General features: G+C 65.6%; 2 protein-coding genes across 10 annotated transcripts in view; one reads left to right on the top strand and one right to left on the bottom strand.

Moving 5' to 3' along the window:
- PTP4A3 (protein tyrosine phosphatase 4A3) overlaps positions 1-11,858 on the top strand; it is a 32,025-nt gene extending 20,167 nt beyond the window's left edge. For 4 of the 9 annotated variants that reach the window (XM_069600859.1, XM_069600860.1, XM_069600858.1 and 1 more), the window contains 5 exons: positions 4,369-5,302; positions 7,520-7,612; positions 8,773-8,903; positions 9,439-9,513; positions 11,214-11,858. In XM_069600859.1, coding sequence (XP_069456960.1) covers positions 5,198-5,302; positions 7,520-7,612; positions 8,773-8,903; positions 9,439-9,513; positions 11,214-11,331 — 522 coding nt within the window. In that variant the 5' untranslated portion in view covers positions 4,369-5,197 and the 3' untranslated portion in view covers positions 11,332-11,858. Of the gene's footprint in view, positions 1-1,624; positions 1,899-4,368; positions 5,303-7,519; positions 7,613-8,772; positions 8,904-9,438; positions 9,514-11,213 lie in introns of those variants that run through there. The other 5 variants (XM_069600865.1, XM_069600864.1, XM_069600863.1 and 2 more) reach the window with 3 other exon arrangements.
- Positions 11,859-13,077: 1,219 nt separating this feature from the next.
- The window catches only part of LOC138446133 (maestro heat-like repeat family member 5), a 64,554-nt gene continuing 61,371 nt past the window's right edge, over positions 13,078-16,260 (bottom strand). Inside the window, 5 exon segments of the mRNA XM_069600855.1 lie at positions 13,078-14,363; positions 14,596-14,670; positions 14,984-15,086; positions 15,174-15,296; positions 15,836-15,991. Of these exon segments, the coding sequence (XP_069456956.1) occupies positions 14,266-14,363; positions 14,596-14,670; positions 14,984-15,086; positions 15,174-15,296; positions 15,836-15,991 (555 nt within the window). The 3' untranslated portion in view covers positions 13,078-14,265.

Raw genomic sequence — 16,260 nt, 5'->3', positions numbered from 1 at the left:
ATGATGCCAGGCCAGCAGGTGCCCCCCAGGCCTGGCCAGAGCGGGTGCCCCCAGTGACGGGGGGGACAGGGGTGCTAGTTTGCGGCCTCAGCAGCCTGGTGGGCTCTGGGTCCTGGGTGCAGGTCCACAAAGCTGATGGGACCTCTTAGCTTGTATGGATGGGGATGCAGCGTGACATGGCAGGAGAGCAGCTTGCCCAGGGGTCCTCTCTCCAGAGGGTGAGGGTCTCCGGAGGTCAGCAAAACTCAGCTCGACTTTGGTTCTTCTGCTTGTCGGCTGTGTGACTCGGGCTGAGTCCCTCGACCCCTCTGAGCTGCTATTTTATTAATACAGTGTGGCCGATGGGCTCTACTCATGGCGTGCAGCACCCACCACGGTGTCTGAGGGGACAGATGCTCAGAAAGCTGTCCAGATGGGATACTGGTGGGGCCCTGAGGGCCCAGAGCTGGCCTGTAGGAAGAGGCTGCTGGAAGCTGGGACCTAAGAGCACTGGAATGGGCGTCCTGGGCTGAGCCCACCTTGGTTCTGGGTGGAGGAGCCCTTGCCCCGGGGCTCCTGAGCTGGTGGCAGGGACCTGGCTTGGCTGGGGCGGGGCTCCGGCCCGCCTTTCTGCTCTGCACACGGCTGTCCTCTCCTCGCCTCTGCCTGCTCGCCTGGCAGGGGTGGGGGAGTGTGGGTCCCTGGGCCTGGCTGACACTCTGGGTATGTGTGTGGGGAGAGCCTGGGACCCGGCCCTGCTCTGGGCTGGGCCCCCGGCCAGTTCCTCCCACCCCGCCCCTGCGGCGCTGACCGATGATTGCAGGGGCCAGGCTGGCTGGCTGGGAGCTGGGCTCAGAGCCGGGTTCCCAGCGAGGCAGGGCCTCTGGGGACCCTGTGTGCTGGGGGCTCTACCCACCCTGCTCCACCCCCTTCCGTGGGCTCCTGAGCTGGCCGGGGCAGGTACACGGTTGCCTGCGGTGCGCAGCTGTGCGCTCTCAGGGCTCACAGTCTGGGGAGCGCGTGTGTTCCTGAGTTGGTGTTTCCAGGAGGTGAAGCCAGCACCCTGCTGGGGGTTCAGGCCTGGGCCCAGGGGAGGGTTTCCCATCACAGAGGGCCTCCTGGGGAGGGGGCGTCTGCACTGAGCACTGGAGGATGAGCAGGGGTGGAGACCCTCCCTGGGTGACAGCTGCCTCCTCGAGTGTCCCCCTGCCTGTTTCCCCACCTGCATACTGGGGAAGAGGGAGCCACGGCAGCACCCCCAGGGGTGTGTCGAGGATTCAGTGACGGACACAGTAGGTGCTCAGCAAGTAGAGAGGTCCTGGCGTTTGAGGCTGGGGAGCTGGGTAGCTCTCTGAGCAGGGCCAGACCAGGTGTCCGTCACCATCCTTCATCCTGTGGGCGTCAGCTTCTGGACCCACCTGGGCCACGGGGCACCCTCCTTTCCATTCCCAAAGGAAGCTCGCCCTCCTGACCTGCACCGAGGGCCCCGCCGGGGCCTCGGCTCCAGCTGAGCTCCTCCGGACCTGGGGCAGCGCCCGCTCCCTGCTGGGGGAGCCGCTGGAGGGTTCAGGGCACGGCGGGAGGAAGGCGGGGTGCGCGGGCAGCGCCCCCGCCCTTGCGTTTCCCCTTCCTCCGCCGCTTCCTCTCCCGGCCCAGCCCTCTTTGTTTGCCCCGGCGTGCGGGCTGGCCTGTGGTTATATTTAGGCGGCAGGTGTGGGAGTCACTACCAGCAGGGTCGCCCGCTGGTCACGGCCACGCCGCCCACGTGATGCCCGGGCGCTATAAATAGCCCCCCCGCAGCCCGGCCGCCGGGCGTCCGCGGGGAGGCCGGCGCGCCCCGCGCACTGAGTCTCGGCCGCCGCGCCCGGCCCTATCCGGTCCCGCGCGAATGGAGGCAGCGGCAGGACTCTGGCCCGCCGGTGAGCCGAGGCCGCGAGGGCGGGGGGCGTCCCGGGAGGACCCCAGCCCCGCTCCGGGAGGGAGCCGTGCCCTTGGAACGAGCCCCTCCCGCACCCTACGGTGCTCGCTGCGGGACAGGGGGTCTCCGCCCACCGCCCCACCCGCGCCCTTCCGCCGGTCTTGGGCACGGTGCTCCCACGCAACCCCTCCTTAGCTCTCTTGGGACCCCGATGAACCCTGGCCCTGCAGCCTTCCCCCATGTCAGACAGGATCCCGGGTCCACGGAGGCTGGCACTCTGGAAGCCCTCTGGAGTCAAACTCCAGCTCCTCAGTCAGCTGTGCCACCGGGACTTGAGCCTGGGAACTCTCACGGGGAGCTCTTCCCGGGCCTGGCCTGCTCAGGGCCCTGGAAGGTCCCTCAGCCCGCCCTGGCCTGTTTACTCGACTGCGGACAGGGGCCAGGCGGGGGCCTCTCCTAATGGTTCTGGAAAGGAGGACTGTCAGGGACATAGCAGAGAGCTTAGAGCCTCGAGCGGGGCTGCGGGGCAGCTGGGGCCCCAGGATGGTGGTGTGGGGCCAGTGGCAGGAAGGCAGAGGGAGGGGCCTCGGGCTTCCAGGAGGGCTCCTGTTTCCCAGGGTGGAGGTGAGGGTGGGCGTGAGGGGTACTGGCTGGTGGACTTGGCTCAGCCCTGCCTGGGGACTTACTTGGTGACCTCAAGGTGGGGGTGGTGTGGTTAGGAAGAGGGGCTCTGCCCCAGGGGGAGGCCGCAGGCCTGGTTAAGCCCGGTGGGACAGCCTGGGGGCAGCAAGAAGGGTTTCACTGTTTCCCTCTCACCTGGGGATGAGGGCCCTAGATGTTGAGGAGACAAGTAGGGTGTCTGGCAAGACCCCAGCCCAGCTGGGCAGTGCTCTTGGTCCAGCCTCAGCCCAGACCCTGACCCCATTCTATCTAGGGCCCTGATCCTTGCCCCCAGCCAGCCTGACCCCAGGCCCCTGCATGCAGGTGACAGGTTTCACATGGGCAGGACTGTGGCGTGGCTCTCCAGGGACGCTGGCAGGAGAGTCAGGCCGTCTGCCCTTGCCCGCGGGGTCTCCCCAGGTGTCCAGCAGGTGGGGAGGTGGCGGGTCGGGCCCTTAGGAGAGGCCTGTCGTCCTGCGGTTTCCCTGGGCCCCTTCCCTCCCTCCCTTCTGTAAACATGCATGCATGGGGACCTCCCACAGCCCCAGGAGGGCAGGTTTTCGCGTGCTGCTCAAGGCGCCTGGCGGCTGGCTCTTTCCTTGCCCGCACTCCGAGTGGAAGCCTGCTCTGGGATTGTGTGCGGTCCCTTCTCCCTGCCTTTGACCCCCTCCCTGGGGACCCCCACGTAACCGTCCTGAACTGGGCAAGGGGCAGAGCGTGAGCCTGGAGCAGCCATGGAGCCGCCAGCCTCCCCCACCCCGCCGTGTCCGGGTCCCAGCTGCAGGCCCGGTCTGCACCTGGGCTGAGGCTCCAGGGGCCCAGCCGGCCTGGTGGACAGCTGGGGAAGGGGGTGCTGGGCGGGGCAGAGGTAAGAGGTGTTGGGTGGGTGGATGAAGGACCTGCCCGGTAAGCAGGTGTGGATTCTGACGGCGGGGCCAGGCTGAGCCCAGTGGATGGAGGGGTCTGCTGACCACTGGGTTGTGCTGGAGAAGCCTTGGGGGCATCTTCTCTGGGCCCTCAGTTTGCAGATGGGGAAACTGAGGCTAGTGACGTGCTCAAGGTCTCCGAGCCTGTCCATGGGGGTGGGAGTGGGGCTCATTGCTCCTGTTGGGGCCCCTGGCCCTGGCCTTTTGGGGCCTAGAGAGGGAGAGACAGGCTTGCAGGTGCTTGACGGCCGTATCTGAGGCCCGGTAATGTCCCTCCTTGAGGCCCTGTCACGGTGGGACCCCAGTCCCGGCCACCCGTGTTGTCGCCACCTTGGCAAGCGCCTGGCAGCCGGCCCCGGCCTGTGGGCTCCTGTGGGCTGTGCCTGCTTCTTTGAGCTCCTGGGGGGCAGTGGCTTGTTTGCTTCCATCCTGTGGCCAGCCCTGTGGGTGAGTGGTGGACAGCGGCCCAGGGCAGAGGCTGACCAGAGCCTCGGGTTTCCAAGGGGGAGCCCTTGAGAGGCGTGTAAGGTGGCTCGTGTCTGTGGGGGGGCTGCCATGCCGCCCCCACCCCCACTGTGCTTTGTCACCTTGGCCTCTGTGCTGGAGCCCCTTGCCCTCAGGACTGGGGCTGCTCCAGAGTGATCTGGGCTCAGAGACACCGCAGAGGCCGGAATTCCGTGGAGGACGGGTCTGACCGTCTGGTGGCGGGGGCGGGGCGTTGTGGAGGGGCCTGGGCTTTGGGGGGTGGCTCTGTCACCACAGATGCCTTGAAATCATGTGTTGGGGTTCAGCACATTTGTGGTTTTCCTGAGAGGGAAACCGAGGCCTGGTGAGGGAGGGGCACGAACCGGGACCCCTTTTCATTGCCTTCTCTCCCCTCCCCAGACGCTGCCTGCCGCTGACCAGCCTGGGATTTATGGAGAGGCCCTCGGGGGGCAGCCCTGAGTACTGCCGCGCCCAGCATCTGCACCGTGCCCGCTGCTGAGGCCCCCGTGCCTCCGGCCTCACCATTGCCCTCGCCCGCTCATGGCCTCCGCTGCCTGGCCCGGGGCTGGCTCTGTGGCCTGAGCCCCCCGCCCCGCTCCAGGACTCGCCCTACCCCAATGGGGTAACGTGACGGAGGCCCCGTGTCACTGCTGCCCGCTGTCCGCCTGCGGCCGCTGCCTGTCACCCCCACCCCACGGCGGCCCCATTGGTTCAGTTTCAAGTTCGTTCTGCCTTTAATCCTTGGGGTCTGGGGCCTTGGAGCAGAGTGGCCCTCTAGCCATCCACCGATGCCGAGGGGGGTGTCCCCGGTGACAGGCGCAGCGCTGGCCACAGCTTCGGCAGCCGGATTCACTTTGGGCTTTTTAAAGTTCTCTTTGCTGAGTTTTTTGGTGGTTGTTATTTCTGCTTTTGCCCGCTAGTAATCCTCCAGCCCTGAGAGGCAGGAGCTCGGACTTGGCCTGTTTTACTTCTGGGGGCTCTTTTGTTCTGTGTTGTAAAGTGTTGGGTTTTCTTTTTTTAATCATCCACCCGTGATCCGGGCAGCATCCTCCCCCTACCCAAGTATTTGCACAATATTTGTGCGGGGTCTGGGGGGCAGGTTTTTTTTTTTTTTTTAAAGCATTTTCTCTCTCTTGGACAAGCACAGGGATCTCGTGCCCCTCGGGTTCTGGGGGGTGGTGGACCCTTCTTGCGTTCACGTCCCCAGCCCCGTCTGCGGGCAGCAGCCATGGCGCGGATGAACCGGCCGGCCCCTGTGGAGGTCAGCTACAAGAACATGCGCTTCCTCATCACGCACAACCCCACCAACGCCACCCTCAGCAGCTTCATCGAGGTGAGCATCTGGCACGCCTCACGGCGAGGCTGGGGGCCTCCGAGTGAGAGGAGAGCTTGGGATGACAGGCCCCCTGGGAGAGGCACACGAGAGTGCGTGGGGGGCTGGGGTGTGAGGGCTGCGGGGGGTCAGTGGGATGGGCAGTGGGACCTGTGCCACCTGAGCAGAGACAGGTGCAGAGGTAGGAGGTGAGACAGGCCTCGCATCCTCAGGTCGTCCCTATGGCTGGTGCAGTCCTGAGCCCTTTGCTGGCCATCTGGCCTCTGTACAGAGGCTGAGCAGGAGGAGAAGAGGGTGGTGGTTCCCCCAGGAGAGGACCGGCTGCTTAGACAGCCTGGAGAAAGCAGAGTGGGGACAGGGCATGAAGGCCAGCTTCACAGCCAGCCCAGGCTGCAGGAAGCCCATGGGCTCCAGGGGCTCCTGGGAGCTCTCAGCACAGGTATCTGTGTGAAGAAGGGCTGGGCAGCAGTCCAAGCCAGCCACGGGAGAGAGTGACCACTGTACCCCGAGAACCAGCAGGCGAGCTGTCTGCTGCTCGTGGCCCCGGCAGATGGGACCAAATGTTTGCAGAGTCTGCCGTTCTCCGTGGGGCTCCTGGAGGAGACTGGCCTCTGCAGTGCTCCTTGCTGTTTACAGAGCCTGTGACTGTGTGCTGGGCCTTTTGTGACCTTAGACCTCCAGCTGTTCCCTCTGCAGCAAGATATAAGCCCCTCTGAGTGCTCCTCGTGGTTGAACAGGGGCCCGGGCACAGGAGGACTTCAGCAACTGTGTAGACGCTAGACTATGGAGGGAGGCAGTCGGCACCCTGCCGTCGGGAGGCCTGGACTCTAGACATTGAGCTGGGGACCCTGTGGAGGAGGGCTTTCCCCTGCATGGCCCATGATTGGGGTCAGGGCTCAGAATGTGAGCAGAGTCAGGGCTCAGTGTGGGACCAGTGTCGGGAGTCAGAGTGTGAGCAGGGTCAGGGCTCAGAGTGTGAGCAGGGTCAGGGCTCAGAGTGTGAGCAGGGTCAGGGCTCAGAGTGTGAGCAGGGTCAGGGCTCAGAGTGTGAGCAGGGTCAGGGCTCAGAGTGTGAGCAGGCTCAGGGCTCAGAGTGTGAGCAGGGTCAGGGCTCAGGGTGTGACCAGGCTCAGGGCTGAGTGGAACCAGGCTCAGGGCTCAGAGTGGGACCAGGCTCAGGGCTCAGTGTGTGACCAGGGTCAGGGCTCAGTGTGTGACCAGGCTCAGGGCTGAGTGGAACCAGGCTCAGGGCTCAGTGTGTGACCAGGGTCAGGGCTCAGAGTGGGGCAGGTGTCAGCACTCAGTCTGTCATGAGGTCCGGGCCCAGCCTGGTCTGGGTGGCAGCACCCTCAGCTGCAGGCCCAGAGGAATCTGCGGTGCCCCTTTGGCTCAGAGCTCTGCCCCACCCCTGCCCCGCCCCGCTCTGCCCCTGCCCCGCCCCGCCCCGCCCCACCCCTGCCCCGCCCCCTGCTCCCCGCATTCTTAGAATAGCTCTGTGCTCTCCTCTCTGTGTCCAGTGTCCTCATCGCATGATGAGCAAGGTCCAGCGGCTGATTCCTCACTGCTCCTAAAATAGCTGCCGGGAGCAGGTGGGGGTGGCTGCACGTGGACCCCATGCAGCGAATCGCCCCCACCCCGGTGTATAAATATCCCTGCGCTGGCTGTGAACTGCCTTGACCTTTCCCCGGGTAGCTTGGGGCTTCCTCCTGGGTGTCCTCTGGGCAGGTGCCCACCCTCCCCGCCCCGAGGTGCCCCTCCCCTCAGACCCTGAAGGCCCCCATGCAGGGTCTAGCCCCGGGGTGGACCTGTCCCTGCAGTCCGGGCTGGGAGGGCTACTCAGAGCAGGACTACGCAGGGGCTCATGTGTGGGTTCTGGTGTCCTCGCCCTGCCTGGGGACCCGGGAGCTTGGTCTGGAAGTTGCTGGAGTGCTCTGGGGTTCTGAGCATCCAAGAGGAGGGAGGTCGTGCTGGAAGTTGGGCTCCCAGCTGTGACGCCTCAGTGGTGATGCGGGTGGGTGGGTCACCCTGCCTGCCGTGGGGCAAGCTCAGGGACACTCGCCCCCAGAAGCATCAGGAAGAGCTGTCCCATCCCCACAGGTCCCTGAGCCCAAAAGTCCGTGAGCCGCTGGCGATTCACGCTGGGCCCCAGCCTTTCTGTCCCGTAGAGAGCCGTGGGGTCCCCTGCCCAGCCCTGTCGCCCTCCTCCCTCCCTGCCAGGACCTGAAGAAGTACGGGGCCACCACCGTGGTGCGCGTGTGTGAGGTGACCTACGACAAGGCCCCGCTGGAGAAGGACGGCATCACGGTTGTGGTGAGGGCCGCGTGTGGTGGGGTGGGGGGTGGCCGGGTCCGGGCGGGGTGGCAGGTGTGTGTGGCCTTGCTGCGCACCCGGTTGCCCCCGCCGTGTCTGTGGGCAGGCTGTATCTCCAGAGCGTCGGCGCGGCCCCTGGGCTCCTCTCCATCTCGCTCGGCTTCTGGGGCCCTGTTGCCAGGCAGCGGGTGCCTCTCCGGGGTGGGCTGGGTGCACCTGGCGGGTCCCTGGGGAGGCTCTCCGGAGGCTGCGGGGAGGGACTCTTGGGGCGGTTTCCTTGGTCCCCGGTAGTGGGGACCGACGTCCAGGCAGCAGGCCCCGTGGGATGGGCCCCGTGGTTCCTGCCCTGTGGGGAGGCCCCCGAGCCAGGTGATGCTGATGAAGGTGGTGAGAGGGGCCGGAGCCTTGGGGCGGACAGGCCTGCCCCTTCCCCGCTGAGTGACCCGGGGTCCTCCCGTCTAGAGCGGGGGTGCCTGAAGGGCACCAAGTGAACGCTGTAAACTAACCCAGAGCACAGGGGTTTCCCACGCCTCCCCTGCGGCAGGAAGGGCTTTAGGTTAGACAAGCAGTTGCTGGGCAGACCCGTGGCCTCCAGGGGCCCTCCAGGGGTGCTGAATCTGAACTCTGGGAACAGGGTCAGATGCCCGGGTACCTGGCCTTGGTGGACACGTGGATGCACCCCTGCTGCCAAGCGGTGCTGATTCTGGGGTGGCCCCTCGGTCCCCCGTGAATGTGCCCCGTGGGAAGTGCGCTGCCTCCAGCCTTGGGCCCGACCTGCTCTGTGCCGCTGTGCTGGGGGCTGGGGAAACAGGCAGGCCTATGTCAGCCATGTTCATGGACCAGGCCCCTTGGGTCTGTGGGCCCAGAACAGCTCAGGCTGGGTGAGTCCAGAACCACAGCGTGGACTGACGAGAGGGGGAGTAGGGCTCCCGCAGCTGCCCCCCCAGAAGAGCAGGGTGTTCTGGGAAGGCTTCCTGGAGGAGACGATGGGGAGGAGCCTTGCAGGGGGGCGCTCTCTGGGGCCTCTGCCCCGACCGTCACCCTCGGGGGGCTCCCGATATCCTCCTTGCTTGTCAGACTGCCCCTGGGCAGGCTGGCCTGGGCCCCGGCTCTCACCCCACCTTCAAGTTGGGGTCCTCACGTGCTGCTGCCTTCTGCAGGACTGGCCGTTTGATGACGGGGCGCCCCCGCCCGGCAAAGTGGTGGAGGACTGGCTGAGCCTGCTGAAGAGCAAGTTCTGTGATGACCCTGGCAGCTGCGTGGCTGTGCACTGCGTGGCCGGCCTGGGGCGGTGAGCCAGGGGGGCAGGGCAGCTGGCTTGAACTTGGGGACCTCTTGGCCTGGCTTGCCGTTGGGTGTGGGTGCTGAGCCCACATCACGAGACTTCCTTCCAGGGGTTGGGGGGGCGGAAGTCCTTCCCAAAGTCTGACCCTGCACCCCACTGCTGTGGCTGGGACTTTGTGCGGGAAGGAGCTGACAGCCCTGCCCCTCCCCAGACACAAAGACCCCACACCCGCCAGCTAGTCATGGGAAACGTGAACGTGATTTGCAGCCGAGTCAAGCTCTCATCCACGGGCAGACCTGAGCCCAGCACTTTGCTCTCTCTCCTTCAGCCCTCCCACCTACACGTTTATACACGAGGAGCCTGAGGCACAGAGGTGGCCCTGCCCACCTGGGGCCACACAGCAGGCGCAGGCGGAGCCTGTGCCCTCCATGGGGCGGGAGCGCCACTGGGGAAGCCTGGGCCACCCCAGGCCCCGAGGGGAAGGCGTCGGGGAGGGCATGGGTGCCTGGGCCTGGGTGACCTGGCCCTGCCGTCCGCCCAGGGCTCCAGTCCTCGTGGCGCTGGCCCTCATTGAGAGCGGGATGAAGTATGAGGACGCCATCCAGTTCATCCGACAGTGAGTGGCTGGTGGGGAAGGGCGCTGGTGGGTGCTCGGGGTCTGGGTGCAGGTGGTCCTTATCCTTCCCTCCCTACCCTGCAGGGGCCCAGGGCCCTGACAGGAGGCACTCCTGACCCCTGTCCCAGTGTCATCCTCTCAGGCCTTCCCCAGTTCAGTGCAGCCTCCTGCTGTGGTGCCAGCGCACCCCCCAGGCTGCCTAGCCCCGACTGAGGACGGGTCTCTGTGTGTGGTCTGCTCCCAGACTGGGAGCAGAGGGTGAGGAGAGGCTACGCGGAGTGCCTGGCTTGTCCTCTCTCTGGGGCCCATGGCTCCTTCAGCCTGGGGTACATCAGTCTGCACAGGCCCTGCAGTGCTGAGTAACAGGCTGCCCCAAACCCATCTCTGATACAGGGAGCTGGGGCAGACACCTCTTTAAGCCTCCAGCACTCCTGACGCGGGGTGTCACTCCCCTCAGCTCTTGGGAGCGGAGGAACCCCCAGAAGCCATCCAACCCAGCCCAGCAGTGAAAGGACCCCCCCCAGTGCCACCTGCCCCACCTGCCCCAACCCCCCCACTGGGACAGCCGACACCCCAGGATCTTTCAGGACTGCCTTCTGAAGCCCTGGCCCCTGGGCCCTCTGCACCCCATTCTCGGCCCCCATGGCGGTCTCCCAGCCTCCTCTCCTTGCGGGGAGGAGGCTGCTGTCTGCCGTGGCCCCTGGGAAAGGAGCCCCGGTGGAGCAGGGTCCCGGGGTGGCAGCAGGGGCAGTGGGGTGGGCACAGAGGACCGGAGCCAGCCCCCAGCCCGCCCACTGTGAGTGTGTGTGTGAGACTCGTGCACAGTCCGTGCCTGGGTGTCTTCTTGTGCTGCTCCCCCGACGACAGTTCCCAGGGCACAGCCGTCTCTTTCTCCCGGAGGCCAGCTTGTTGACCAGGCAGGCGGCCAGCCCTGTGTGTGCCCACAGGAGCTCTGGCCTCCTCGGGACCCTGGCATGTGTGCACACACACAAGACGCACGGTTTCTCTCCGTGAGCCTGTGTGCAGCTCTGTGCTTTGGCACAGATCTCAGGCGGCCCCAGGGTAAGGGCCGGGCCTTCACCGTCAGCTCTGCCCCATGCACCTCGCTGAGCCCGCGGTTCCCTAGTTCTAGTCCGAGGCCTGTGACCGGGGGCTGGGCCCAACCTGGTGACTCAGAGCAGCGCAGGCTTGCTTCTCCCTGGCCCATGCATCATTGACCAGAGCCAGTCCACGGCCATGTCCGAGGTCATGGGCGGTGGGGACAGGTGACCTCCGGAAGTGCCTGGTGGGCAGTGCTAGGTACCCCCACACCCAGGCACCTGAGGGCCACCTCCCGCCTCCTCTCCTCTCCCTCCCAGCCAGCCGGCATGCCAGGCTCCATCCCCGTGGGCTCTGCTTTCAGGGGGTGGTACCCAGGTAAACACGCGGGCCTTGGAGTGTGGGGACCTTGGGGTTGGGGAGGTGAGGCGGTCAGCCTGGAGGAGCGATAGCCAGGTGACCTGAAGGGCAGCAGCGGTGGCTGCAGTGACTGTGATTCTGGCGGAAGGAACACCCCGGGCAAAGGCCCAGAGGTGGGAGGGCTCTGTGGGTCACGGGGACCCACTGCAGCCCCTCTTGCCTCTGGGGCCTGCAGCTCTGGGGCAGGGCGGGTGGCCGAGCCTGGGTCCTACCTGACCCCCACCCCGGTCCCGTCTGCCCAGGAAGCGGCGCGGAGCCATCAACAGCAAACAGCTCACCTACCTGGAAAAATACCGGCCGAAGCAGAGACTGCGGTTCAAGGACCCCCACGCACACAAGACCAAGTGCTGTATCATGTAGCTCAGGACCTGGGCGCCCGGCCGCGGGCTCAGAAGGGCTCCCGCCACGGCTGCCCTCTGCCCTTTGCTCCCAGCCCCCCAGGCACACCCGTCACCAGCCGTCCAGCTCGCCCCCCCGCACCCCTCGTGGGTGATTTCTGTCTGCTCCCTCCCTCTCTGTCCACGCCAGGTGCGTGTGTGTGTGTGCATGCGTGCGCACCGCTGTCTGGTCCAGCCTTCCTTTTGTCTCTGCCCGCGTGTCTGTCTCTCTGTGCCCTCAGCCCTCACTGTCCCTCTGAGGCTTAATCCCCTCAATCCCCCCGCCCTGTGTCCCTGGCTGTCCTGTTAATGCTCTGCCCACACCGCCTCCGGGCAGCTCTCCTTCCTGGCCTGTTTGTTTGGGGGCTGGTGTATTTTTTAACCACTGCGCCCAGCCCCTCATCTGCGGCCCCTCCCCCTGACCTGTTCTTGGCACCTTAAATTATTGGGTCTGGGGCAGTCAGGTGTTCTGGACACTCGAAGGCAATAAAACCAGACCCTGTGGCTGTATGTGCCTGGAGAACGGGGTGTGGGTGGCCTTGGGGGGCTGGCGGCACCCAGGGATGCTGTGGGGCGCGTTCCCTCTTGCCGGCTGTGCTTGGCCACCCCCTGGCGTCCACGCTGGGTCCCTGCACTCCCTGGCTCAAGGCAGGGCTGTCCCAGATTGAACAGAGCAGGGGCTGAGGCCTGAGTGGGCTCTGCCCTGTTACCCTGTTGCTGTTTTGGGGGCCAGGTCACCGGCATTGCCCCCGTAAGGGACAGGATGGGTCACTTGGTAATTCTTCTGGGCCATGTGTCCGGTGGGGTGGCTTCCCTGTCCTGCCCCCGACTAAGTGTCCTCACTTCAGTCTTAGAAGCCCAGAGAAGGGAGAGGGTGATGATGCCCACTGGGCTTGGGGTGGAGGGACATGCCGACTCCTCACCTCAGGGTGGGGAGGGGAAGCTGGAGGGGTGGAGGGTGACCCTGGGGTTCCTGGGGTGAAAGGTCAGAGTGTGTTGGGGGCTGGGCCTGCTGGAGGGCACGGATGTTGCCCTGCTCCGTGAGCAGCTCTCTGCTCTTGCAGAGCTCGGGGCTGGCCCCTCCCTGGGTCAGGTTGGCCGCGCCTTCCCCGGGTGGGATGGTGGTCCCCCCAACCAGGACTCAGGGCCCTGTCTCCTGCCCCTGGCCTGCTGTGGCCAGCCTGGCAGTCAACTGTTGCTGCTGGTTAGCGGGGCACCTCTTGTGTGCCCGGGTCTAGAGCCTTCCACCCTGCTGGTAAGGCCTGTGCTCCCTCAACTTCAGGCTTCACTTGTCTCGGTTCCCCCCGGGGGTTTATCTAGTCACCATTGGCTGCAGAAGCCTCTGGGGCCCAGGCCTAGCCAGCTCCAGGCTTTTACTAAGACCAGACTTCCCAGGTGCAGGATGAACTGGGGTGAGGCAGGGGGACGTGCAGGAGGCCCCACTGCTCACTGCCCACTGGGGGGAATCAGGGAAGCCTCCCTTTTAGGGGAGATGGCACCCCCCACCCAGCTGGGCTCAGGGAACCCTCTTCCCAGCCAGGGGTTGTAGCAGAAGTGGGATGGGGGCACCCACAGGGGCCCGCGGACAAAACAGAGCTGTGAAAAGCCAAACCCACCCAGAGCCCCTCCTCAAGTGGCGCCATTCAGAGACTCACAGATGGGTGGGTAGGGGCCCCAGCTCTGCCCAGGGTCATTTACTCCTCTCCCCGGTCATATTGAACAACACCAGTGAGTCTGCAGTTGCTGTATTTTTTTCAACCCACCGTCCAAGTTGTGGGGCCTCCTGGGTGCAACCCCAGGCCTGTCCCGAGGGGCTCACAGTCTATGGGGAATGGTGGGACAGCCTGACGAGGGGTGGGGGGCCTTGTTTGGCAGGCCCTTGAGGGCCGGGTCACATGGAGGTCCCAAGGTGGGGGATGTGGGGAGAGCTGTCTGGGTAGAAGCTCTGCCTGGGCCAAGTGGGGAGGGCTTGGGAGGGCACATGGGGGGAAAGGCAGGGGGTAGGCTGGGCGGGGCTGGACCTCCTGCTGGAGAGTGGCCAGCTGGGGGAGGCCCTAGGGAGGACTCCAGCAAGGAGGCTCTTTCAGGCAAGGGAAGGGCCCACCCCGCCATTGCACAAGTGGAGAAACCAAGGCTGGGAGGGGAAAGACCCACTGAAGCTCAGGTGGGTCTTCAGGGGCTCCCTCGGAGTCTGGGGACCTCTTTTGGACTCAACCTTCCAAGGGGTCTTGGAGGAAGGTTTTACTACCCATTTTACAGATTGGACAGCTGAGGCTCAGAGTGTTGAGACCCTCGCCTCAGTCATTCAGGGTGGGCCAAGCCCACCTGGAAGATCTGACTGAGCCAGGTCAGTTCTGCTGCCAACTCCAAGTGCCAGCCCTGACGGGGCTCAGGAGGCTAGAGACGGGGGTGGAGGGTGACTTCGAGTCCCCTGGGCAGAGGGAGACCAGCCAAGGACCTCTTCCCCACCATCAGCCTCCCAGTGACCAGCTCTAAGCCGGAGACAGACTGAAGCCTGTGGGGGCGCCATGGTGAGTGACTCCACTCAGCCGTGAGCCCCAAGGGCCGTGGATGCCTTGGGAGTGCCCCCTCAGCACCCAGGACATCGGCAGGCCGTGGTTTGGGCTCTGGTCACTGGGAAGCCACCTAGTGGCCACAAGTGGGAGTCCCTGCCCAGACTTCACAGTTTGTCTCTGGGGGACACACGGTCCAGGCCCATCTCCTGGCCTGCCAGTGTCTCCAGGGGGCCCATGGGATGGTGGGCAGGGAGCGCAGAGGTGTGACACTTCTTTGTTGAATCTAGATCTTTCTTTCAAATGGGAAAATGTCATGCAGCCAAGCTCTGTGCAGACAGGAAAGGGTTGCGCGGTGCAGTGGGCACGGGGGAGGGGGACGGGGGTGGGATGACAGCTGGAGGTCACCGTGGTCTGGCTGCCACCTTCTGAAGGAAGGAGGCCTGCCTGCTGGCGAAGTCTCGGACGCTGGGTTCGGGGCTCTTTTTGAGATCCTCAAAAGCTCCAGGAAAGGAGGGACGAATCAGAGGTACCCGCCACGCCCCGTCTGCCCATAGCCCTGGTGGAGTAGAACCCTCCTTCCCACATTGGGGGGGGCAGTTGGACACCCAGACCCCGCCTCCTCGGCCTTCCAGGCCTGGGTGCTCCCCTTCCCTACCCTGCCCGCCGTGTTTGGGGGCCCATGCTCCCTGCTGACACGGATGGGGGTGGATGGAGTAAGGATGTTCCCTTACTGCAGAACAGCAGCTTTGTGTCCACGTCACTGACCATCTGGGACACAGCCCGGGGGTGGTAGCAGATGGTATAACCTGCGCGACAGATGAGGAGCATGGCGGCCAGTGGGAGGGGGCTCCTGAACCTCTCCCCCCTTCCCTCTCTCCCTCCCCCTCCCTGGCATAGGGAAGGAGTTCTCCTGTGCGAGGGACTGCTGGAAAGACAGGGCCAGAGCACAGAAGGGCCTGGCCCAAAGAACTGAACACCCCGAGACGCCCTCACTCGCCCCTCTCCTCGCCAGCGGAACCCACGTTCCAGCCGCAGTGGAGGAACGGGCAAGGGTGAGGGTCGGGGTGCTCAGGCAGGGCAGGCCTGGGGGTTCCTGAGCCCGGCCCCCGCCCCGCTCACCTATGAAGAGTGCCGCCCAGGTCTTGATGTGGTGGTGGCGGCTGTGCAGGTAGCTGAGGGCCTGCGCCAAGTGGATGCCGAACTCCTCCCGGCTGTGGCTCATCTGGGGAGCACGTCTCTGTCACTCGCTGGGGCCAGAGTGGGGACCTGGCGGCCAGCCTCCCATCCCCTCCCGGCTGCGGGCCCTCACCAGGCAGCTCCAGAGGAAGTGGCGGGCGCTGAGGCCCTTCTCCCAGGCCAGCGTACAGAAGAGGGTGTGCTGTGGCCGCCAGTGGAGCAGCACGGCGCAGCGGTAGAAGGCAAACTTGGCCTGCTGTGGGACGGCAGGGAGGGCTGGGCATGGGCGGAGGTCCCGAGGAAGCTGCCTGCGCTCCCCGGCTGCTTCCTGCTGCCTTCAGGCTGCACTCTGAGCCCACCCGCCTCCCTGGCCACCACCACGGCCCCCTGGACTGAAGGCAGTGTTCAGTCCCCACGTGCTTGGAAACTGGCTGCTTGTTTATCCCCCCAGTGGCCGGGAGCTGCAGGAAGGCTGAGCATGTCTTAATGGCCTGGTGTGGGGCACCGGCTGGCACATATAGGGCTCAGCCCATATTTCAAGTTCAATGAACCACCTGCGCCTGAGGACATGCCCGGCGCTGGAGACGCAGCAGTGAGCAGGACAGACGGTGTCCTGACCACAGACGCACAGCCACACGTGGGCACATGTGTGAGTGCACGTGTGTGCTCGCGGGGAGGAGCGGGAACCCAGTGGGGGCTGGCCCCGCGGCCCAGAGGGTGTCCCTGGCTCTCAGCAGCCCCCTGCCCACCGTGGGGCCCAGCCCCTCCAGGCGAAGGCCTGTCGCAGGCACTGACCGTGACGACGGTGGGGCAGTGGTCCTTCAGGTGCAGGAGCAGGGGCACCATGGTCTGCTGCACCTGGGTTCGCAGGCCGCCCAGCTGCTGGCCTGCCACTGACGCCACCAGGTCCCCGAACAGTGCCATGGCCGCTGCCCGGACCTCGTCCCGCTCCTGCAAGGCAGAGTCTCGGAGCCCGGCCAGACCCACCTTGGGACCCTTGACTCCGGCAGGACGTGGGGCCCAGTACCCTCAGCAGCACCCCTTCATCGGGGCTCCAGGAACAGACCTCAGCCTCCCCCCTCGGACAGGGCTCTAGGGCAGGGATGAGCTTCCCCCTCAGACAGCTCTGGGGCAGGACTCGGCCTCCCCCCTCAGACAGGGCTCTGGGGCAGGACTCGGCCTCCCCCCTCAGCCTCCCCCCTCAGACAGGGCTCTGGGGC

This window comes from Ovis canadensis, chromosome 9, assembly GCF_042477335.2.
Source record: "Ovis canadensis isolate MfBH-ARS-UI-01 breed Bighorn chromosome 9, ARS-UI_OviCan_v2, whole genome shotgun sequence".
In the NCBI taxonomy this organism is placed as follows: domain Eukaryota; kingdom Metazoa; phylum Chordata; class Mammalia; order Artiodactyla; family Bovidae; genus Ovis; species Ovis canadensis.
This window is presented reverse-complemented; position numbering and strand designations above follow the sequence as displayed.